The sequence below is a fragment of the Portunus trituberculatus genome, chromosome 37 (genome assembly GCF_017591435.1).
Source record: "Portunus trituberculatus isolate SZX2019 chromosome 37, ASM1759143v1, whole genome shotgun sequence".
Taxonomy (NCBI): domain Eukaryota; kingdom Metazoa; phylum Arthropoda; class Malacostraca; order Decapoda; family Portunidae; genus Portunus; species Portunus trituberculatus.
The window spans coordinates 10,945,304-10,971,322 of record NC_059291.1 but is presented as its reverse complement, the minus strand read 5'-3'; the positions used below and the strand labels follow the sequence as shown (position 1 = coordinate 10,971,322).

At 37.5% G+C, this 26,019-nt stretch overlaps 1 protein-coding gene across 1 annotated transcript; it reads right to left on the bottom strand.

Moving 5' to 3' along the window:
- Positions 1 to 694: 694 nt before the first annotated feature.
- On the bottom strand, positions 695 to 25,910 carry LOC123514002 (probable 2-oxoglutarate dehydrogenase E1 component DHKTD1, mitochondrial). Its single transcript, XM_045271539.1, is given in 19 exon segments — positions 695 to 1,808; positions 2,799 to 2,884; positions 3,112 to 3,300; positions 3,498 to 3,618; positions 4,400 to 4,602; positions 13,174 to 13,335; positions 13,338 to 13,469; positions 13,681 to 13,801; positions 13,901 to 14,032; positions 14,427 to 14,562; positions 19,288 to 19,445; positions 20,661 to 20,768; positions 20,975 to 21,088; positions 21,586 to 21,776; positions 21,895 to 22,056; positions 22,586 to 22,805; positions 23,052 to 23,220; positions 23,427 to 23,544; positions 25,337 to 25,910. Coding segments are annotated over 19 exon segments (2,823 nt in total). The 5' UTR covers positions 25,533 to 25,910; the 3' UTR covers positions 695 to 1,703.
- Between the last annotated feature and the right edge of the window lie 109 nt (positions 25,911 to 26,019).

Here is a 26,019-nt window from a genome sequence, read left to right as displayed (position 1 = left end):
AATCATAATTCTTAACATCTCTTCTACAATTTTTTTTTCTTTAATTTCATGGAACACTTATATTCTGTGTGTGTGTGTGTGTGTGTGTGTGTGTGTGTGTGTGTGTGTGTGTGTGTGTGTGTGTGTGTGTGTGTGTGTGTGTGTGTGTGTGTGTGTGTGTGTGTGTGTGTGTGTGTGTGTGTGTGTGTGTGTGTGTGTGTGTGTGTGTGTGTGTGTGTGTGTGTGTGTGTGTGTGTATTTACCTAGTTGTAGTTTTACAGGGCCTGGGGTTTATGCTCGTGTGGCCCTGTCTCCATATCTACACTTATCCAATTTCTCTTTAAAACTATGCACACTCGTCGCTGACACCACTTCCTCGCTCAAACTGTTCCAAGTCTCAACACATCTTTGCGGGAAACTATATTTTTTAACATCTCTCAGATATCTTCCCTTCCTCAGTTTCTTACTATGCGATCTTGTGCTTCTAATGTCATATTCTTCTCTCAGGATTAGTTTCTCATTATCCACTTGATCCATTCCGTTAATCAATTTATAAACTTGTATCAGATCCCCTCTCTCTCTTCTCTGTTCCAGGATTGGTAGATCCATAGCTTTTAGTCTCTCCTCATATGTCATCCCTTTAAATTCTGGAACCATTCTTGCAGCCATTTTTTGTAGTCTCTCCAATTTCCTTATGTGTGTGTGTGTGTGTGTGTGTGTGTGTGTGTGTGTGTGTGTGTGTGTGTGTGTGTGTGTGTGTGTGTGTGTGTGTGTGTGTGTGTGTGTGTGTGTGTGTGTGTGAATCATTCAAGAAGTTGCATCATTAATTCATTAACTATCTGTCTATCAATCAGCCTAACATCCTCCTTGAAAGAAGCCAATTAAGACATACAAGTATATTTCTACTTACAGAGCTTTCTTCATTCATTTAGGGAAGGACTGATCTTCACAGCAATATTCATGCCATGATCAGTTACACAGCATAATTAAACACTGCCCACTGCAGGGTTTGCTTAACTCAGATGTAACATAATAGAACCATCCTCCTCTCCACACATGAATTAATCACCATATCAGACCAATGTCAAAGTGCCTCTTGTTGAAGCTATTTCTATTTGTGCATCACAATTGCCGCCACATTCTTTCCTAGCGAGTGCAAACATTCTTCCTTGCTGTTTCACCTACCATATTTTCCTCATACTACTGATACATCCTACATCTTTCATCAGTTCCATTTATCTATATCAAGAAAAATGCACTATGTACAGTATTGTGTAAAAATATCATGTATTTAACAATACTTGAACAATCAAAAAATATATGATTTTTCCTAAAATACCTCAATGGTGATGAGGGAAAAGCAAAAATGGCTTCTCTTCACTCACCTATCAGTCCATCATTCCTTATTTAAAAGAAGATTTTTCATTTGTTACTGGAAGACATTTAATTCAATATCTGTTCTTAAAAATTTCAAATTCTTCACCATGTGTATGTAACTTCATTCACTTACAACTTCAGTAACTGGAAGACACAGAATAAACAACCCACTTCAAACATGAAATCACACTGAATATAGATAAAAGTGACTAGTTCACAAGTTTTAAATGCTTTGTTAGAGTGATTAAGGCACTTACTGTACATTCTTAATAAATTTGAGGATGTAACTACTATTTTCTCTTAGAAATTATTTCTTTGACTAGGAACCTTTTGTAGGAAGAGTCTGTTTAGAGAGCAAAGGTCTGGTTAATAAGAGCCTGTGCCTCAGCCTTGTGGACCTGAGCTACACCAGAGGCCGGCACTCCGGACACGTCTCGGCCTGCATACTCCAGCTGGTAGAGTGAGAAGAGAATTCATGATAGAAATCTTTGAGCTTCTAAGAAGACTGACCTACTGTGAAAAGATGTGTTTTACTTGAAGCCAAGGCTGACAGTTCAATTGTAATTTGTATGCATACTATTAGTGGGAACACAATAATAAAGAAAATAAACAAGTATGTAAATGTTAATAGTACTCCGAGCCTCTATAAATCACATACTAAATATACAGTGATTCATGCTAACAAATAGGGAGGTGGTGGCATAGTGGATAAGGTGGTGAGCGTGGGATTGGGCAGACATCCACGTGTAGGTTCGAATCCCACCATGTACCACCATAAAACCGCAATTTCTCGAGTGGTTTAAAGTTACCTACATGTCACCATGATACCCAGGTTCTAGGTGGTTACACCAAAGATGCAGTTGGGTGGTGATATGGGCCCTGATATGGGTACCACTATAAATAAAATTGCCGGCATCACTAATGGGTGGAAGCTTAACAGCGCTTCCAAATACTCTTCAAGTCAATCAAAAATATCATTCCAAAAATAACCTGCAAAAATTTACTCTCAGTGATCAACTGGTTTTGAGTTGTGTAAAAAAATAACTTAAGATAATAAAAGATACTACTTCCTAAGCATATAAAAAGCACCCACCCAAACACAACAAAAATATCAAATTCACCTGCCTTTACCTGCGTGAGGGGGTTAGACGATCTGCAAGCTATCATCTTTTTATATTTTTTACAACTTAGAAGTTTTATTCTTTGGCACCTTTACCTTGGTGTGTCAAATCAATCATGTATAGATACTTTAGTACATTAAACACATTAAAAAGCTTTCATTAAAATTTTTATCACAAAGGTAGCCTAACCATAAAATAACACCATCAATATCTATCTATTTCAATGTAAAATTTGCTTCCCAATTGTATCTATGGTACTGTGATGATGTAATACAGAACTTCAAAGCTCATTCTTGAATTTCCAACTGCTGTACAACTTACCTTCGTGGAGCATAAGTTTTCAAAGCGAGGGTGAACAAAGAACCACGCCCCCATGTTGCGGTGTTCCTCCTGAGACCAAACAAACTCTGCAACAATACAGAAGCCAGCATCAATGCCATGCACAATGCTCCTTTATCTTATTGCTATGTGTAACTACTAACTAATAACACTAACTGATGAAAGCTGAGGAGGAAATTCTGCCACTATTTGCTGCATGAATGAAAGTTTCCTACCTCTAAAAAAGGAAAAATATTACTGATATGAGGTCTAGAATATCATACAGTTAAAAGACAAAAGTGTGAAAAATACTCACTCTTTGCTTTTTTGTATTTCATCAGTTCAGCATTGATTTGTAATGTTGGGAAGGGACATAAGCTCTCCAGCCTGATGATGGCTGTGTCTGTGATGCCTCGTGCCTTCCTCTCTCCCACCAAAGTGTAGTAATGCTTCCCACTCACAAAAATAACTTTCTTCACATTGTCTGGATTGACATCCAGATCACCTGAAGCAGAAAAGGGAAAATTACAAGCATTAAATAAAATTGTATGCTGCTATTCATATGTGTTCTTATGTTGTGATATACATTACCACTAGAATCACTCGGGGGAGGTCATAAAGATAAATAGTGTGATTTATGACTGAGTGAAATGGTAATGGTGGTGTTGAATGGAGTCAAACATGGCCACACAGTATACTCACCAATGACAGGGAGGAAGTGTGTGCCTGGAGCCATGTCAAGCAGGGTGGATGTTGCTGCAGGGTGACGCAGGAGCACTTTGGGGCCCACAACAATGATGGGTTTGCGGAAATTTCTGATCATCTGACGGAAGCAAAAGTTCAGAGTTTAATTAACTATTCAAGTATTCACTTTGCTGTCCATATCTATTCAAGGCTACAGTAAAAGTCTATTACACCAATGAGCAGGGGAACAGAAATGCATCCTATTATATGCTTCAATGAATGATCAGAATGTACCCTTGAAAACACTATACACAATTAATAAAGTAGTAAGTAATAAAAATTAAGACATTATATGATATGGGTCTTTTCATTACACAAATATTTTTCCATACAAGTCAGCTCCACATCTTGATCAGGTGATTGTTTCTCACCAGCAATATCAATAGCCCATATGTTGTATGCATGTTTATTATCATCCATCCTAGAGCCTGGGTCTTTTGGCCCTTGGGACTAGGAATCAGTGCTTGGTAATCATCCCTGCCTGTATTCTAAATGAATCCTGGTGCCGCTACACCCTGGTAACCGCATAGCAACATGCTGGTGGTTCTGAAACTCTGGTATTCACCAACTGCACTTTACCGATTCTGTGGAACCAGGCTGGTGAATACTAGTCTTGGAACCATCAGCGTGCCTGGTAACCACCAAGCAACACTGGTGATTCCAAGACTGGTATTCACCCGGTGGGCTTTACCAATTCCCTGTGGAATTAGTTCCACAACCAGTTCTGACAGTTCTCCTTTATGATACAAAAATCCATCAAACAATTTATTTATTTCCGTTACTTTTCCCTTTGATAAGTGATTCTGTCTTTTAAACTTGAGCTATACATCCCTCTACTGTAGAGGTAATGTTTGCCTTACCTGTTGCCTCAACACATGGAAATACTGAGCAGGTGTGGTGGGGTTTACAATGTACCAGTTCACATCATCCCCATCTGGCACTGTCTCACTGGAGCTGCTGTTCTGTAGGAATCGCTCTATGTGACATGAGGAATGTTCAGGTCCTGCACCGTCATACCCATGAGGCAAAATCATTGTTAGGCCACTCTGCTGCAACCACTTGGCTGATGGGAAAAGAGGATATCACACTGGAAGGTTGCTTGCAAGTGTAGCGAGATCAAAATTCATTCCTCATTCTAATGTTTATAAAATTATTATAAGCTCATTTGGATCTTCTAACTTTTGATTAATCTTTTAGAGATCAATTCAAAAGTATGAATATCAAAGCTTGAAAAAAAATACAAGAAAAGGACTTTGCTGTCATAATCATAATTTTCACATGAGAGAGAGAGAGAGAGAGAGAGAGAGAGAGAGAGAGAGAGAGAGAGAGAGAGAGAGAGAGAGAGAGAGAGAGAGAGAGAGAGAGAGAGAGAGAGAGAGAGAGAGAGAGAGAGAGAGAGAGAGAGAGAAGCTGCCAGCAAACAATAAAAAAAAAAAATAAATAAATAAATAAAATAAAAATAAAATAAATAAATAAATTAATTAATAGATAAAAATTCAGACCTCCATACATTTGCCCCATTCATAAACTGTTCCATGGCACAAGATATATTTCATTATTTAGGAGAAAATCTATCAAATTCCAACAATCAACCATGTATGACAATGACTCCACCACTGCCATCAATATATAATGTAGGAATCCACATCCTGCAGATTACCAATACAAACAAACACACAAAGGAAAGAGTTAAGAGACTGGAGGAAAATGAAAAACGATTTGTGGATGAGAATGCACACTTGAGAGTGGAGGTTGAAAAATACAAGAGACAGTTGGAGGAGAAAATGGAGAGAGTAGTAAAGGAGAAAGATGACTTTAAGGATATGATCAGTGAACAGAATGAAAGGTTTGAAAGGGAGTGGGAACTGAAGAAAACACAATGGACTGAGTCGAGGGAAGCAGAGATGGTTGGATTACAAGAAATAATTAAAGATCAGTTGAAGGAAGACAAAAAAGAAAGGTCCAAGGAACTAGTTATTGTTATGAAGAATAAGGAAACATTGATAAGAAAAATAGCAGAAAAGAAGAAGTGTGTGTTAATATTTGGGATGAAAGAACAAAATATAACATATAAGCCTAAGAGAATTAAGGAAGAATTAAAAACGGTAAGAGATCTGTTCAAAAATCTAAATGATGATAAAAAAAAAAGACCTACAAGAAGAAGTGGAAGAGATCTATAGACTGGGTCCGTATAAGGAGGGAGTAAGGAGACCGATTAAAGTAGTACTGAAGTCACAACAATCTGCGGAGGACATCTTACATAGAACATCAAAATTAAGAGAGGTAGAAGGTTGTAAAGAGGTGTACGTAAGAAAAAATAGAAATGAGGAAGAGAGAAGATATAAGGAATTGTTGGAAGAGGCGAGAAGGAAAAATGATGAACGGTCTGAAGAGGAAAAAGAAAATTTTTTTTTGGAGTTATAGGAGAGAGAGTCAGAAAGTGGTATGTGGAGAGAAGGAATGCGGAGGAACCCCTAGAGGGAGCAGTGGGTGGACCGTAATGTATACTAATATAGATGGGATACTGTCAAGTAGATTGGAATTGCAAGACTATATGATGGTGGAGAAGCCTGATATAGTGTGTTTGACTGAGACAAAATTACATGAAAAAAACAAAGGTAAATTTGGATAATAAATATAATATATGGAGAAAGGATAAAGAGGGTAAAAGTGGAGGAGGAGTTATGATTATGACGAAGAAGGAGATAAATGTGGATAAGGTTTGGTATGGGAAGAACAATGCAGAAGTGATAAGCATAAGGTTAAAAAGTGATGGAAAAGAATTAATAATCATGGTGACCTATGTACCTCCTAAAACAAATTCTTGGACATTAAGGGAATACGACAATATGATCAAGGATACTTTACAGAGTTTGGAAAGTGTATTATCTGGAAAAAGAAAGGTGATACTAGTAGGAGATTTTAATTGTAAGGAGGTGGATTGGGAAAATCTAGTAAGTGGTGTTGGAGAGGAAGCATGGGGAGAGAGATTCCTTAATCTAATGATGGAAAATATGATGGAACAGAGGGTGAAGGAAAATACTAGATATAGAGATGATGAACCGGCTAGACTGGATTTGGTGTTAACAAGAGAAGTGTACCTATGTGAGATATACAATACAAATGTCCTTTGGGAAGAGTGATCATGTGGTTATGGAAATGCAGATGGCAATAACACAGCGAAGGAAAGATGAGACATACAGGAGTGGTAGATTGAATTATAGAAAGATGGACACAGAAAGTTTGAAAAATTATTTCAGAAAATTAGATTGGGAGATGTTACAAATCAGAGAAGTGCAAAAAAATATGAGATTTTTATGAAATATTATAAAGAAGGAGTTATGAAATTTGTACCAAAGTATAAACCGAGAGAGGAAGGAAGAAAGGATTGGTTTAATGCAACTTGTGTTAAGGCTAAAGAAAAGGCTTGGAAAAGATGGAAAAAGAGCAGGAATATACTAAATAAGGAGAATTATAGAGTGGTGAGAAATGAGTAGGTGAGGGTAAGGAGGAGGAAGAAAGAAAATTTGAAAAGATATTGTAGACAAGAGTAAGGAACATCCAAAATTGTTTTACAGGTTCATAAATGGTAAACTTAAAAGAGAGAGTCCATTGAAAGATTAAAAGGAGAGCAAGGGATAGTAGATGACCCTAAGAATATAGCGGAATTGCTAAATAATAGGTTTCAACAAGTATTTACTAAAGAAACAATGTTTGTAAAGCCTCAGAATGTACAAGGAAATGTGCACATGGATGACATTAAGATACCTAAAAGGAGTTATATAAAATGTTGGAGGAACTTAAAGATGATAAAGCGATGGGACCAGATGAAGTTTCAGGAAAATTATTGAAGGAATGTAGAGAAGAATTGATTGATCCATTATATGATATTATAAGGTGCTCATTAGAAACAGGGAAGTACCAGTAGAGTGGAAAAGAGCTGAAGTGGTGCCCATTTATAAGGGAGGCAGTAAGGAAGAGCCTCTTAACTATAGACCTGTGTCTCTAACAAGTGTGGTCGGTAAGATTTGTGAGAGGGGATAAAGAAATATTGGATACGGTTCTTGGAGGATCATAAGTTATTATCGGATCATCAATTTGGCTTTAGGAAAGGGAGGTCATGTGTAACGAATCTACTGAGCTTTTATTCAAGAGTAGTTGACAAAATACACGAGAGAGGGATGGATGGACTGTATATTTGGATTTGAAAAAAGCTTTTGACAAGGTACCTCACATGAGACTGCTATGGAAATTAGAGATTTATGGAGGACTGAAGGAAAAGTGTTAAAGTGGATGGAAAACTACTTGAGATGGAGGGAGATGAGAACGGTAATAAGGGATGCAAAGTCGGACTGGTTGGTGGTGGAGAGTGGAGTCCCACAAGGTTCAGTGCTGGCACCAATACTTTTCCTTGTCTATATTAATGATATGCCAGAGGGAGTAAACAGTTATATTAATTTGTTTGCGGATGATGCGAAGTTGTGTAGGTGTGTGAAGGGTGAAGAAGATTGTGAAATTTTACAGGCAGATCTGGAGAGGGAGATGGAATTTAATCTGAGCAAAAGTCATGTGATGGAGATGGGGAAGAGTGGAAGACGGCCAAGAGGGTCATATAAGGTAGGTGAAGGAGTAGTGTTGAAAAAGGTGGAAAAGGAAAAGGATTTGGGAGTGATAATACAAGACCATGGGCAGTTTGAGGCTCATATTGACAAGATGTTTGGAGAAACATATAATTTGATTACAAATATTGGATTAGCCTTTCATTATATGGATAAAGATATGATGAAGAAATTAATTATTACGGTAATTAGACCAAGATTGGAATATGCTGGAGTGGTTTGGTCCCCTTATAAAAAGAAGCATATAAGGAAGTTGGAGAGATTGCAGAGAATGGCAACAAAAATGGTTCCGGAATTGGCAGAAATGACCTATGAGGAGAGATTAAAAGAAATGAATTTGCTTACCTTAGAACAAAGAAGAGAAAGAGGAGATTTGATACAAGTTTATAAACTGTTGAATGGTCTGGATGAAGTGAATAATGAGCAAATGATGTTGAGAGAGGAAAATTTAAATAGAACTACGAGATCGCATAGTAAAAATATAGTCAAGGGAATATGCTTGAAGGATGTGAAGAATTATAGTTTCCCACAAAGATGTGTGGAGGTGTGGAATAGTTTGAGTGAGGAGGTGGTGTCAGCGAGGAGTGTGCATAGTTTTAAAGGAAAGCTGGATGTGTGTAGATATGGAGACGGGGCCACACGAGTATGATACCCAGGCCCTGTAAAATTACAACTAGGTGAATACACACACACACACACACACACGCACACACACACACACACACACACACACACACACAATACGGTCAAGGTCGGACGTGCGGACCAACGCTCCTCGTGATCAGCTGATCTTAGTACCAGAGGTTGTTGTGTTTACAGAGGCCTGGGCAAATGTGCGACTTGTGTGGCAAAAGTCTCCAGGAATTACATTGAAAGGCACCATGAGTCGGAAATAGCTAACACCCATATGCAGGTATGAGAATAGGGAAAAAGTAAAAGAAAAGGATGATTATGATGATGAGGGAGGGGAAAGATTTGGAGGATTTGATGAGACAAGCACCACCCTCCATAGGCGAGTTTTAACTTTGGAGCAAAAACTAGACAACTGGATAAGGGAGAGTATGAATAAAGAGAACGATGAACAGGAGAAAGAGTTTCTAAACCTGAAAGAAAGGATAAAAAAAAGTGGAAGAAAATGAAACTAGACTAAGAGTAGAAAATGCAGAACTGAGAAAAAAACTAGCCAAATGTAAAAAACAGATGGATGAAGGACTCGGTAAAGTAGAGAAAGAAAAAAAGGACCTGAAAGATCTAGTTAACAAAGAAGAGGAAAGAGTACAGGACGTGATTAAGAAAGAGGTACAGGCATGGATAGTACAAGATAAGAAAGACAAGGATAACTTTCAGGAGGTGATCCCAGAACAATTAAAAGAAAGAGATGAGAATATGGCAAACTAAATGATAGGAGTCCTCAAGGAAAAAGAAAACCTAGTAAGGGAAATTGCAGAAAAGAAAAAGTGTAATTATATTTGGACTAAAAGAAAAACATGTAAAATATAGACCAAGAAGGGAAAAAGAGGAAATGAAGTCAGTCAAAGAGCTACTAAAAAATCTAAACGACAAAGACAGGCAGAACCTAGAGGAGGAAGTGGAGGAAATACACAGAATGGGACCTTATCAAGATGGAACAACAAGGCCAATTAAGATACAACTAAAATCACAAGCAGCAACAGAAGAGATATTATATAGAACAATAAAACTCAGAGACAGAAGGATAGGATATATAATAATAAAAAAAAAAGAAAATAATATAAAAATATATATATATATAAAAAAAATATATATATATATATATATATATATATATATATATATATATATATATATATATATATATATATATATATATATATATATATATATATATATATATATATATATATATATATATATATATATATATATATATATATATATATATATATATAAGGAAATATAAAATTGAGGAAGAAAGGAAGAGATACAACGAACTGGCGGCAGCAGTAAGGGAAAAAAAATAATGAAAGGTCAGAGGAGGAGAAAAAGGCATTTTTTGGAGAATTCTGGGAGACAGGATAAGGAAATGGTATACTCGTATAAGAGAGAAGGAAGAGGCAACAGTGGAGCAAGTGTAACTAAAAGTGATAAGGGCAAGAAACTAAAAATGATGTATACGAACATAGACGGGGTTCTATCAAGTAAATTAGAACTAAAAGATTACATAAAGAAAGAAAAACCGGATATTGTATGCCTGGCTGAAACAAAATTAAATGAGGCAATCAAAATAGACATAGATAATAGATATAACATATGGAGGAAAGACAGGGGGTAAAGGAGGAGGAGTAGTCACGATAATGTTAAGGAAAGAGATGGTGGTAAACCATATGGAATATGGGGAAGGAAAAGCAGAAGTACTGTATATTAAGATGCATATCAATAAAAAAGAGTTAACAATATGTGCCACCAAAAACAAATTCATGGACAAACCAAAAATATAAAGACATGATAGATGACACAATAAGGAGTCTAACGAGAGTCATTAAAGAAAGGAGAAAAGTGTTATTAGTAAGAGACTTCAACTGTAAAGAAGTGGACTGGGAAAATTATGAAAGTGGTATGGGGGAAGAAGCCTGGGGAGAAAGATTCCTGAACCTAATGATAGATAATATGATGGACCAAAGAATAAAGGAAAACACAAGATTCAGAGGAAACGACGAGCCGGCAAGATTGGACCTGGTTTTTACAAGGGGTACACAAATGAATGATGATATAGGATATAAGTGCCCATTGGGAAAGAGTGACCATGTAATATTATAAATGGATATAGAAGAAGGAAAAGAAGATAGAGACGAATCATACAAAGGAGATCGATTAAATTATAGAAAGGCTGATATTGAGAATCTCAAGAACTATTTCAAACACGCTAACTGGGAGGGTGCAAGAGAAATATAACTTATTTTTGGAAATATACAAAACAGGAGTCAGAGAATATGTCCTGAAATATAGACCTAAAGAAGAAAAGAAAGATTGGTTTCACGCAAGGTGTGCTAGGGCAAAGGAGAAAAGAGATGGAGCATGGAAAAGGTGGAGGGGAAATAGAAATGCAGTAAATAAGGAAAACCTCAAGACAGCAAGAAATGAATATGTTAAAGTGAGGAATGAAGAGGAGAGGAACTATGAAAAGGACATTGTCAAAAAATGCAAGGAGCATCCAAAATTATTCTAGATTCATCAATGGAAAAATAAGACAAAAAGAAACAATAGAAAGGTTAAAAGGGGAGAACGGGATGGTGGAAGACCCAAAAAGTATGGCAGAACTGTTAAATAGTATATTTCAGGAGGTCTTTACTAAGGAATCCAAATTTGAAAGGCTGCATGGTAACAGAGAGACTGTCTATATGAAAGAGATTACAGTAACCAAGCTTGAAATAAAAGAGTTAATGAAGGAACTGGATGAAGAGAAGGCAATGGGACCGGATGAAGTCTCAGGCAGAATACTGGAAGAATGTAGGGAAGAACTAGCAAGTCTTATATGCAACATCATAAAATGCTCAATAGAAAATGGAACAGTACCAATAGAATGGAAAAGAGGTGAGGTGGTCCCCATATAAGAGCGGAAAGAAGGAAGAACCTTTAAATTACAGACCGGTATCAATAACTAGTGTAATATGTAAGATGTGTGAAAGAGTAATAAAGAAACAATGGATCGAGTTCCTTGAAGACAACAAATTATTATCAAATAGCCAATTTTGTTTTAGAAAAGGTTGATCGAGTGTAACAAATTTACTGAGTTTTTACTCTAGAATAATTGACAGAGTACAAGAGAGAGAGAGAGGGATGGGTTGACTGTATTTATTTGGATTTAAAAAAGGCGTTTGACAAAGTGCCACAAGCAAGATTGCTATGGAAGTTAGAGGAGAAGGGTGGCTTAAAAGGAAGCACATTGAGATGGATAGAAAATTACTTGAGGGGGAGAGAAATGAGGACGGTAGTTAAAGAAATGAAATCCAAATGGAGAGCAGTAGAAAGCGGAGTGCCACAGGGGTCAGTATTGGCACCAATACTTTTCCTCATTTATATTAACGATATGCCAGGAGTGAACAGCTACATAAATCTGTTTGCAGATGATATGAAACTGTGCAGAATCATAAAGCAAAAAGAGGATTGTGAAATACTGCAAGAAGACCTAAATAAAATCTGGGAATGGAGTAAAAAGTGGGAAATGGAATTCAATGTGAACAAAAGACATGTCATGGAAATGGGAAAGAGTGAAAGACAACCTGTGGGAATCTATAAGATGGGAGATGGAGTAGAACTGGAGAAAGTTAAAAAGGAAAAGGACTTAGGAGTGACGATGGAAGAAAACAATCAACCAGTAAGTCATATTGATAGAATTTTTAGAGAAACATATAATTTGCTAAGGAATATTGGAGTAGCATTTCACAACATGGACAAAGAAATGATGAAGAAATTGATAAGTACTATAATAAGACCCAGATTGGAATATGCAGAAGTAGTGTGGACCCCTCATAAAAAGAAATACATAAGGAAATTGGAGGCTACAAAAAATAGCTACAAGAATGGTTCCAGAATTTGAAGGGATGACATATGAAAAGAGACTAAAGGCTATGGATCTACCAACCCTGGAACAAAGAAGGGAGGGAGGAGACCTGATACAAGTTTATAAATTGATCAACGGAATGGACCAAGTGGATAATGAGAAACTGATCCTGAGAGAAGAATATGACATCCGAAGCACAAGATCGCATAGTAAAAAGCTGAGAAAAGGAAGATGTCTGAGAGATATTAAAACATATAGTTTCTCGCAGAGATGTATTGAGACGTGGAACAGTTTAAATGAAGAAGTAGTGTCTGCAACGAGTGTGCATACTTTTAAAGTAAGATTGGATAAGTGTAGATATGGAGACAGGGCCACATGAGCATAAAGCCCAGGCCCTGTAAAACTACAACTAGGTAAATACACACACACACACACACACACACACACACACACACACAAAAGCACAAAGACTAACCTTCACCACCAGAAATGAAGGTATCGATCATAATCTGGGCACCATTAAAGAAGTCCCCAAATTGAGCCTCCCATATACAGAGGGTGTTTGGGCTTTCTATAGACATGCCATACTCAAAGCCCAACACAGCCTCCTCTGAGAGAATGCTGTTGGCCACCTCAGGTGAGCATTCTGGTCTTCACTTATGTGGTTGAGAGGAATATGCATCTCAGCTGTTTCTTGGTCAACAAACATGCAGTGGCGCTGTGAGAAGGTACCCCGACCAACATCCTGGCCACTAATACGAACGCCAAATCCTGTGACAGGAAAGAACACCATTATCATGAAATGTCTGCTATATACTGATAATATACAATCTCAATCCTTACAGTGATACTCAACTTACTTTCTACAGTACTCAGTATGATAAGTAAAGTAAATAGCATTTAAATAATATTTAATTTAGTAAACAAACAGCACTAAGCTAACTTTTATCTGATAACCTGATTAGATTTTACATCAACTAACCTTGATATATTAAAGAAGCAAATGCTAAGGCCTCAGCTGTGGCCCAGTCCAGACCAACACCTTCTCTCAATTTTTGAAGCCGGGCCTCAACATGAGTCTTTTTCAGATGCTTATGTAGATTCTGGGGGGGGGAATGTCCTTAGACCATAAAATACTGATTTACATGACTTATTCATGTTACATGGAACAGACCAATGTCACTTTGACATTTTATACTTACAAAATTTTCAGGAATTTCTACAGATTTTGCTCCTAAATACTGCAAAGTTTGACTGTCCACCCCAGTGTCCCACATCTGCAATGAGGAAGGTGCCTGCACCAGTCCTGCCCATTGCTTCTCAAGATGAGGGGCCTGCATGACAGAGCACAAATGTTCATGAATTGCCAGGTGAATATACCTAATATTAAGTGGTCATGAAATTCATTTTGCACAAGAATGATGGCAATAAATTCTGATATAAAAGCACAAGCAGGTCATGAACTAACAAATCTTCCACTTTGAACAAAATTTTTCAAACAAAAATATATTCTCGTTACATTCTAGAAAGCTGATACAAGGAGTCTCTTCAAAACAATATACTCGAGAGGCATCTCCACAAAATATGAACAGTGAATTACCTTGAGGCAACATTGATGATGAACATGTACATGAACTAAAAAGACCAATTAAGAGAACTGCATCTCATTAGAATAGTAATGATTGTCCCTTATTGATGGAAGAATAAAAAAAGGATGAATTCTGGTACCTTCGGAACAGTGGAGTCTGCTACTTTGAACTGTTCTGTGAGGAAAGCCATGTGGTCAGAAGTGATTTTCATGGCCTCTTCACTCCCCAATACACCTTCCTTAATCAACTGTTCAGCATATGTATCTGGGACACTCCTGTAGATATCAGAGAAGAAAACTAATACTTTAATATTTAATCTAGTAGATTAACACTGGTTTGTAACTTCACAATATCATGTAGCAAAAATCTAATGAACCTATGCAATAGTATTCCAGATGTGCATGCATGTACACACACACACACACGCACACACACTGGAGTATGCAGCAGTACTGTGGTCACCTAACACAAGGAAGAATATCAGGAAAATTGAAAGGATACAAAGAGCGGCCACTAAACTGGCCCCAACCTTCTCGGCTCTTATGTCTGAAAAGAGGCTGGAGAGACTGGAATTACCAACACTGTAGCAGAGAAGAGAAAGAGGCGACCTGTTGACCATCTACAGAATAATGAATAATATGGAGTTTCCTGATAGGATCGACCTGCTGAAGAGGGACAGAAGGGACACAAGAGGACATGAACTAAAACTCAGAAAAGACAACTACAGAAGAGACTTCAAGAAAAACAGCTTCCCCCATAGAGTGATAGATATATGGAACAGACTGGACAGAGAGGTGATGTGTGCAAAGTATATACACGACTTTAAGAGAAAATTAGACAGTGAGATACAGAGACGGGACAACACGAGCATAGGCTCCCCTCCCGTAAAATAAAACTAGGTAAATATACACACCATGCTGACACCGTGCAGGACACACGCATCTGAGCAGCTCACAGAGACTACTACAAAAGGAGCTGGAGACTGGCCTAGACATATGTACAGGAGAGGGGGCCATAGGTTCTCCTATCTCCAAATTAAATAAGTGTTGAATCACATATAAGGAATGTATAACGAGAGAGAGATGGAACCAAGTAGCGCTGCCAGGCATATGGTGGAATCAAAACATACGCCGAGTGATAGCCATCGCTTTATAGAAACTTCTGTTGGTTTAAGGAAACTGACAGATGATACTATGAACAAGGATTTCTCAGGTTTCAGGGATGAACAAGGTAACATGACAAGGCTAATCAATGTTGAAAGGGAATTAAGATATATGAAGGAGGTGATGTCCAGTCTCATGGACAAACAAAACCAACTGATAATGGAGAACACAGCCCTGAAATTGAGAGTAGCTGAATGTGAGAAGGTTAATGCAATAAATCAGGAATTGAAAGAGGAGATTCAGGAAATGAGGAAGCAAAATGACGTTCTAAAAACCACATGCCAAAATTATGAAAGCTCTTTAAAGACCTTGCAGGCTAAAGTGCAGGACAGGGTTACAGACAGGGCAGAAGGTAGAGTAGGTGATAACAAGTTGAAGGAAGTAAGAAATGAATGGAAACAGGAGCAAGAAGAGGAAAAACTCAAATTTTCAGAGGTGGTAAGGAAACAAATTCAGAACATGAAAGTTATTAAAGAGAAAGATGATTATGTGTGGGATGCAGTGGACAAAAAAAACAACTTTGTGAATTATGGGATGAAGGAAAAGAAAATCCAAATAAATTCACTAGAGAAAGTGAAGAAAGAGAATTGGCCAAAACTGTAATCAAACGAGTACAAGACAGCACACAAGAATTTGACCAGGAGATAGAGGAAGTGATCAGGCTGGGAAGATACAATGAAGGGGGTAGGAGACCAATGAACGTGAGAATGAGATCTTAAGTGGCTGTAGAGGAAATTATGGCTAGAAAAGGGAAGCTGGCCGATGATGTTGAGCACAAAGATATATGGATAAAAATAGATATGAACTTAGAGGAACAGGAAAAGGAGAAAGTGCTAAGTGAACCTAAGGAAAAAAGCGAGAAAAGGACATAGATAAAGAAGAAGAACTTTTACTAGAGGGTTCTGGATATGAGACTAAAGAAGTGGTACCTAAAGGAAAAAGGTCATGGAGGAGGCAGTAAATTAAGTGACTTATACTACCATAGATGGGTTATTATCAAGCATATTGAAAGTTCGGGATTATTTGAAAGAGAAGCTGGATGTAATGTGCATTGTTGAAACAAAACTGAGAGCAGAGATCCAAGTCAACTTTAAATAAGTGGGTTATAATACCTGGAAGAGGGACAGGAAGGATAAAGGGGGAGGAGGAGTGCTAATAATGGTTCGTGATAATACTATATGTGTGGAGGATGTGCAATATGGTAAGGACAAAGTGGAAGTAATGGGAGTAACAATCAAAACAGAAGATTTGAAGAAAAGAAAAATTATAGTTACTTATGTTCCACCAAAGACTAATACATGGGGATCAGAAGAACATAAAGATATGAAAAGAGAGGTGATAAAGTGCCTAGATAACATGATAAGAAGAGATAAAAGAATACTCTTAGCTGGAGACTTTAACTGCAAAAAAGTAAACTGGAGAGAGATGGAAGTAATGGATAATGCTGGGCAGTGGAGCGAGAAAGTGTTACAGTGGACTATGGTTAATACAATGGACCAGTGGGTGGAGGAGTCAACAAGGTACAGGGGGGAAGAAGAACCTTTGTTGCTTGACCTGGTCTTCACAAAGAAACCAGAATCCCCTCCAATCATACAATACCTTAGTCCAATGGGGAGAAGTGATCATGTGACATTAGAGATGCAAATTCAGGAGAAAGATGAGATAAGTTACTGAGAGGACTATAAAGGAGATTAAATTATGCAAGAGCGGATTTTGAAAAATTAAGGATATATTTTGCTGATATTAAGTGGAGTAATATTATGTACAGAAAGACTGTACAAGGGAAATATGATATATTCTTACAGAAATACAATGAAGGAGTAAAAAAGTTTGTTCCTGTTTATAGAGTTCAGAAAAAAATACATGCTTGGTACAATGCTAGATGCATACAAGCAAAAAGGCAAAAGATAAAGTGTGGAAGAAACTCTTAAAGCAGAGAAATGACTATAACAGACAGCAGTACAAAGATGCTAGAAATGAATGTATTAGAGTAAGAAGAGAGGAAGAAAGGAATTTTGAGAAAGATGTAGTGTATAAAAGGAAAAATGAACCCAAACTTTTCTACAAGTTCATAAACAGCAAAACAAAGAATAAGGAAACAATTGAAAAAATAATTAAAGAAAGGAAGACATATCAAACAGAGAAGGAAATGTGTGAAATAATGAATGAGAGCTTCAAAACGGTATTCACTGCAGAGGATGATTTCACAGAACCTAATAGGACATTGGATTGCCAAGGATTACGGAAGAGTGTATGGCACAAAGAGGATACTGGAGGATTATTGGAAAAGTTGGAAGTCAGAAAAGCAATGGGGCCAGATGGTGTATCAGGCTTGGTGCTAAAAGAATGTAAAGAGTAACTACTGGATCCAATTTGGGAAATAATTACAAGTTCACTAAATGAAGGGAAAGTTCCACTAGAGTGGAAAAGAGCCAACATAATACCAATATTCAAAGGAGGAAAGGCAACTGAACCATTAAATTACAGACCGGTGTCACTCACAAGCGTTATGGGAAAGTTGTGTGAAATAATTATCAAGGAAAAATGGGTTAAACATCTGGAAGAAGAACAAGTCATATTGAACAGACAATTTGGGCTAAGGACAGGACGGTCATGTGTGTTGAACTTCCTATGCTTCTACTCGAGAGTAATAGAAGGCCTGGAAAGCAGAGATGGATGGGTGGACACAGAATACCTGGACATAAAAAAGGCGTTTCATAAAGTCCCTCATGGAAGACTACTTTGGAAACTAAAGAACATAGGAGGACTGCGACAAACTTTGTCAGAATAGACAAGGGATTATTTGAAGGAAAGGGAGATAAGAACTGTGATCAGAAATACATACTCATCTTGGGATAAAGTAACAAGCAGAGTGCCACAAGGGTCAGTGTTAGTCCCCATTATGTTTCAGATTTATCTAAATGACATTCACAATGGGATAAACAGTTACAATAATCTATTTGCTGATGATGCAAAGCTGCTAAGTTATCAAAACCCGGGAGGACTGTTTGCTGTTACAGGAAGATATAAACAAGACCTATGAGTGGAGTAGGAAGTGGAAATTGGAGTTCAATGCCAAGAAATGTCTCGTAATTGAACTAGGAAAGAGCAAAAGAAGACCGGTAAGGAACAATCTGATGGGAGAGGAACAAATAATGAAGACTAAAGAGGAAAAAGATCTGGGAGTGATTATACAGGAAAATCTGAACCCCAAAAAACACATAAGCAAGATATTTGGACTATCATATAAAATGTTGACTAATATATGAGTGGCATTTCAATTCATGGACAAAGATATGAAGAAAAACTATCACAAGCATGATATGTCCAAAGCTGGAATATGCAGCAGTGGTATGGTCTCCAAGCTCTAAAAGAGATATAAGAAGATTAGAACAGATACAGAAGATTGCTACAAAGATGGTGCTGGAACTAAAGGACTTACTTAACATATGAAGAATGGCTGAAGGATATGGGACTACCAACCTTACAAGATAGAAGAGAATGAGGAGACCTAATAACAATGTACAAGATAGTCAATGGCATTGAAAAGATAGACAAGGAAGACCTGGTGCTGGTGACAGAAGAAGATGGAAGGACAAAAGATCATGTAAAGAAGATCAAGATGAGGCAGTGTGTGAAGGATATTTGAAAATACAGTTTTCCACACAGAATGGTGAAGTGGAATGCATTGAATAATGAAGCTGTTACAACACATAATGTGCATAACTTTAAGGAAAAATTGAATAAATGGAGACATGGAAACAGGACACCATGAGCCCTGCTCAAACCCTGTACAATACAACTAGGTAAATACAACACACACACACACACACACACCTGCGTGCATCAATGACATGGTACATGGTAGGGTTGGTGAACCGTGGATTGTCCAGCTCATTGTGGCCCCACCGCCGCCAGCACAAGAGATCCACAAACACGTCTCTCCGGAACTTTCTCTGGTACTGCACAGCCAGTCGTGCAGCTTTCACCACAGCCTGATAGAGAGCTCCTCATGAAGTGATGAAATAAAGAAACCTGTCCTTAACTTATCTTGATCAAAAGCACTAGATATATAAATGAATACAAAAAAACATTTGGCAAAGTATAATTCTCATTAGTATTGAAAATTCTCTAATAAAAATGAATTGAAACGAAGGCAACACAACTCATGAAAATGATAAATGTGAAAGAAAACACATACAGTAGAGACTCATTACTCAAACTTAATTAGTTCCAATTGGTTATCTAAGTATCTTAGCAAAACCTCACATTTATAAAGTTTTCAATGTAATTTTTCTTTTATAATTTTGATTTGTACATACCGTAAGTGAAGGCTGGTGATGGATAACATAGAAGAGGAAAGAAGAGGGGTGGGGAGGAGTAGGTAGGTTGTAGGAGGACAAGTCACCATCCATGAAAACATCTGGTGTGATTACTGTAAACCCACTAGTGGAGGGATGTGGCTCACTAACACTTGCTCTTTCACTAGATTCCTTTTCCTCACCACCAATAAGCCTCTTTAGTGTCATTATAAGTTTCTAAATGAAAAATTACCAACAGAATGCAGAAGAATGTGGTTTTTCTGAAGACTACAGCAGGACTAAGAATGCGCACTGGTACCCAGTATACTGACAATTTTTTTTACTGGTAATACAGTATCAGAATGGGACAATAGTAGTGGTGGAGAGGGAGAGGCCAGAGCTTTCTTTACAGCCATGTGTGTGGCTGTTTAATTACCATATACTTTCACCACTTATAAGCCTTTGGTGTTAAGTTTATAAATGAAAAACTGCAGACAGGAAGCACGAGAATGTTATTCTGAAGAACAGCACAACTGACACAATTGGCAGAGGGGAGGGCTAAGGAGCCTTTGTTTACAACCATTTGTGTGGACATTTGACTGCACAACTGACACAACTGGCAGAGGGGAGGGCTAAGGAGCCTTTGTTTACAACCATTTGTATGGACATTTGAATATCAGGTATTTTTTAGTTTTATATTGAACTTTTGTGTTAGAGTACTGAAAAGTTTGAATATTAAGATGTTCGAGTATTGAGTCTCCACTATAATTAATTATTTATAAATAAATAAATAAATAAATAAGGACAGTAATATTTAAATAAAACCATATGTAAACAGACTGATAAAATTCACTTGAAGGTTATATCAAAGCAGCAAATTTTGGCAAGGTGCTGAAACTACAAAATCACCTCAGGTTGGTCCCCATTGACATGGATGACTGGGATCCCACACATCTTAGCAACATCAGTGCAATACTCAGAGGATCTTGTGCGCTCCCCAGGGGTGGTATAGCCAATCTGTGGGCATAGCAGGAGATCAGTGTTGCAAGACAAGATATTTCTTTGGTTCATGTCACCTTCTAGTATGAGAAACAGAAGGATCTCACAATAACAATTGCCTCATGGGTATCTATTACAAGGAGATGCTTAAGATCTCTCTCTAGTAAATTATAGTAATGCAATATTCTCATCACTTCTTTAAACAATAGCATAAAGATACAAACCTGGTTATTAATGGCAAGATGCAATGCTCCTCCAATGTCAAAATGAGGAACAGATGAAAGAGAAAGGGTCTCCTGGTTCACTCCCTGCCCACCAAGTGCTGCATCTCCATGAACCTGTGGAGAGGAATCCTTACAATACTGCTGATACTACTGATGCCACCTTAAATATCATAAAAGCAAAGACCAATGTAAGATTATGGAAAACTCAAAAGCATTAGGTTATATAATTTGGAGATTACAAATAATTACAGTAACCTGATACTAGAAAGAAAAAAATATGCAGATAGTTACACTACAGACCTTAGAAAAAAGTGACTGAATGGTGCAATGGCCACCTGACACACATCTCACTGATTCTTGTTTCTTGAGTCTTTACATTTTACCAACAAATGACAGAAAATTATTGAACAGATCCATCAATCATATTATTGCAAATAAAGAAGTTCTTGATAACTGTGTGGTTGATTTAGCTGCTGTCAAGACAAAAAACATAACAAACATGGTAACTGCCTTTCATAACAGTGACAAATTGGGCAGGATGAATTCCAAAGAAATACCTGGAACTTTAGAGCAAAGAATTTCTTTTTCAATAATGTTATACTATTACCTACTTGCAGACACACCACTTTGTCTCCAGGCTGGGCATCATGATTTGTAGAGTAATACCCCTCCTTGAGGCTTCTCTGTCGGGCACGGGTCTTGCCACATGCAACAGGGTTCACAGCCTCCAAGTGGGAAGGATTTGGCAGCATCGTGACATGCAAGGAATTGTCTCCTTCCATCTCCATGTCAAGTGAGATGGCTGTCAAAAACCATCAAGCATTAATACAAAAAAGAAGATACACCCAATAAGGTAATGTTCAGTTCAAGAATGTAAAATATGTAAATTGTACTCCAAACACAAATCCAGTGGTGCTTACCTAAATGTGATAAAGCATCTCCAATAAACTTGACACTCTCTGGAAACTCCGACAATCCCTTCATTTTCCTAAACATGATGCTGGCTGGGTACTGTAGAAGACCTGTCAAAAGGTTGAGGCGTCCTCGGTGCGCTATGCCTATTACTACTTGTTCTACACTATCTGTAAGATTTCAAAGGGACTGGTAGTTATTAATCCATTACAGTAAACAATGCAGTTTCAAAAGCTATGTCCTTCACTACTTGTTCCACACATCTGCAAGATTTCAAAGGGACTTGTAGTCATTAATCCATCACAGTAAACAGTACAGTTTAAAAAATTTTAAGTTAATCTGCCTTATGATATTTTCATGCTTTCCATTAGAAATTGTGTAAAAAAAAAAAAAAAATTGTCTACCTATTACATAATAAAACATTTTCTCAATCATCATCTATCTATTTGTCTACACATCAGATCAGTAATCCCACACTGTGTGTCCTAGACAAAGCACTACACACTCATACACTTTATACTGATAAAGATAATTGCAAGATGGAAAAAAAGTTTGATTTTGATATAATTACATCTCTTATACTTATATAGTTAATTGTCACAATTATGCACCATACCCAATTAAATGATTTCAACACAAATAAGTAATGTTATTTAATACAGTGTATCCCTTCTAGCCTCTGGACCTTCTCAGCCTCACCCTGTGCCACTCTTCTGAAGACCTCTGAGAAGAAGCCCACAGTGGACTCTCCTCCTTCAGCACCATAACGCTTCACACTCTGGAACTTTGTCCCCAGAAAATTGTCAAAGGCCTGTGAGCGCAACATATCTCCTGCCAGCCTGATACGTTCTTCTGGAGTGATGAGTTCATCTTGGAGGCTTTCCACAGCATTGGCAAACCATTCTCTCTCCTCTAATGTCTGGGAATTGTGTGATGAAAGTAATTATGTAATGATTCAAAGTATATAATAAGAACAGCACGTACATGCACATAATGTACACAAACAATTCAAAGGTTTCACATTTTAGATAGCTTGAATGACTCCAGTTGAATAAAAATATGTATATCACACAAATAGCATTGATTTTGAACTTTTACTGCACTTACTAGCTGTAAAATTATTATAAGCTCATAAATTACTAAATATAAAAAAGAAAAAACTTACTGGTAAATATGAAAACTCAACACTCATGTGACCACAATATTTCTGTTTGAGGATATCTTGCAGCTGCTGAAGGCTGTACATGCCATCACAGCCGGCCACAAGACCACAAGGGTTGTATAATGCATCACAGTTGAGGCCATACAGCCCAGGCTCCAGCTCAGGTACCTGTCTACATAATTGCCCTCACTAAGCCTTTTTTTTTCTTCTTTTTAATATTTAGTAGCTACATCTTAAGTTATTACATATTCAATTAAAACATTCTCATCAATAATGAAATGTGGCTATTTTCTATTGGCAATCATAAATTTTTGGTATCACATACATTTTCCAGAGTACAAGAAGCTCCAATACCTGCTACTCATCCTCTAGCCTCACCTGGTATTAGGACTTAATGGGTTCACATCTGCTGTTAGGTGGCCAAATTCACGGAAGGCACTGATCCACCGGAACAAACAGCTTTCTTCCTTTCTCTTCTGAATAACTTCATCTGGCACTGTGAAGTAACAAAGGGAAGGGGATTACTGAGGTTAAGGAAACCAAGTCTTTTCATGACAAGTCAAATGGTTCACATCAAGAAGAAAAGAAAGAAAAATTAGGGAACATAAGTATTTCTTCAATATCCAATATTAAAAATGTTAACTGGCATTAGACCTACAATAAAAAATTGAAACTTAATGTTTATATTAGTCCTTGTCAGTAATCTATGAGATGATTACATGTTGTAGTAGTATATTCACTGTAGTACTTTACATATGTAATGGTACTTTTAAAAATCAACACCATGCCCAAAACAGAGTTAGGTTTGGTATAGGTTGGATTAGGTTAGGTAAGATTAAGTTGACTTTGGTTTAGTTGATCAGGGACACTGATATACAGGGTATTCATAAAGTCTCTTTACCATTTCAAAAATTTATTACAAATGCAATTGATAAGATATTTTATTCAGATTTGTTCTATTGTGTTCAGTGTTTATTAAAGTTTTTAATCACATTGCATTTGTGTGTTTCAGGGATCCTGTTTGTGAAAGAGGTGCTGTTGAATGAACCCCTAAAAAATGGCTACTTCTCAAGAGAAGGCGCAATGTGTCTCATGGTTTATTGAAACAAAATCGGATAGGCAGACTCAGCAAAACTACAGAACTAAGTATGGAAGAGATCCACCATCACGTCCGTCAATTCGTGCATTGCACAAGAAATTTATGGAGACAGGGACAGTGTTAGATAAAGGGAGGAGTGGGCGACCAAGAACACCTAATGAAAACATCGATCGTGTGAGACAATCCTTTTCTCATTCTCCCACAAAGTCCATCTGTACTGCTGCCACACAGTTAGAGCTACTGCATTCAACAGTGCACAAGGTTCTACACAAGAACTTACGATTGTATGGTTGTAAAGTGCAACTCTTACAGGCACTCGAACCAAATGATAAACCAAGACAAAAAGAGTTTGCAGTTAACATACTGGAACAAATTTCTGAGGATGCAACATTCCTCAAACGAGTTTGTTTTAGTGATGAGGCAACATTTCATGTTTCAGGGAAACTGAACAAACACAATGTGAGAATCTGGGGATTCGCTGAGTCTGCCTATCCAATTTTGTTTCAATAAACCATGAGATACATTGCGGCTTCTCCTGAGGAGTAGCCCTTTTTCTTGGTTTCATTCAACAGCACTTCTTTCACAAACAGGATCCCTGAAACACACAAATGCAATGTGATTAAAAACTTTAATAAACACTGAATACAATTGAACAAATATGAATAAAATATCAATTGCATTTGTAATAAATTTAGGTAACATCATGAACATGCAGCAACAGCAGCAGGTAGTAACTTCTGTGAATCTGAATGCCTCATGTCATTTTGCTATCATCAACAGGGACTTATTTTTCTAATCTTATATACGTATATCATTAAAATTCACATTTTGACCTCGTGTCACCAGAAGACATACACTTAACCTTTAATCAGACTGAGGCATCCTTGAAATGAAAGAAAAGAAGAGTAAGAATATGGTTCAGAATGATAATAATTTTACCAATGAGTAAAATAAAAACCAAATATAGAAAGATTAGTGACTATGGTTCCTGTTAATAATACTTTCAATACAATAAGGAGATTATGTTTCCAGTTAATAATTAATTGTCAGCAAAACTCAATTACTGGAAAGCACCTAATACAGATTCCCCCAACTTTGTAGTAATGCTGCGGTATGGTATTGGTCAAGAAAGGCATCGAGGTATATTTATACCACAAACCGGAAGGCGGGCACCCATTACATAACTCACACGTGAAACCCCTCGGCTCCCGATACTTGTATCCGTACACGCCTTGATAGGACTGGTAGGCTCGCACACACCCAACAACTGCAGTAGTCACTGGGCACAGGTCAGCCACTCTACCACAGGGTACAGACTTGAGATACACGGCACTCATGGCTCGCCTCAGCCCGGCCATTCCTTCTACAGTTCTCAGTACATTCATCTTTCTATGCTGTTTGACGCACCGTGGAAGACTAAAGCACTGCAACACTGACTTTCACTTCTATAACCTCCATTAAATACCTTCGAGAAATGATAAGTACAGTTTCATTATTCACTCTCACATACCACTGCAGCACAGCTGCACAGTTGACGCGGAACTGGCAGCATCCTAACCTGTAGATGAACCTGTCTAAAGGCGGACAGTTCTAGCTTATCATACTGTTACTTCTCGATTTACGACAATGAACAACTTTTCATGAACCATAGTTCGATTCTGAAGCACCTCTGAAAGGTCACATAGCAACATGGTTTCAATTTGCACACTTATTGAAGTCATTATGACGAGAGGGTCGGGACGCAGAGAGGGTGGCCGGGAGAAATACCTTGACTAAAAGAGATACTTCTAGACGGCAAGGTGAGGAAAACAGACTGTCTACTTTTTTTTACAGCCGTTCATCCTTATCCTGCTGCCCTGCTCCACCCCCAGT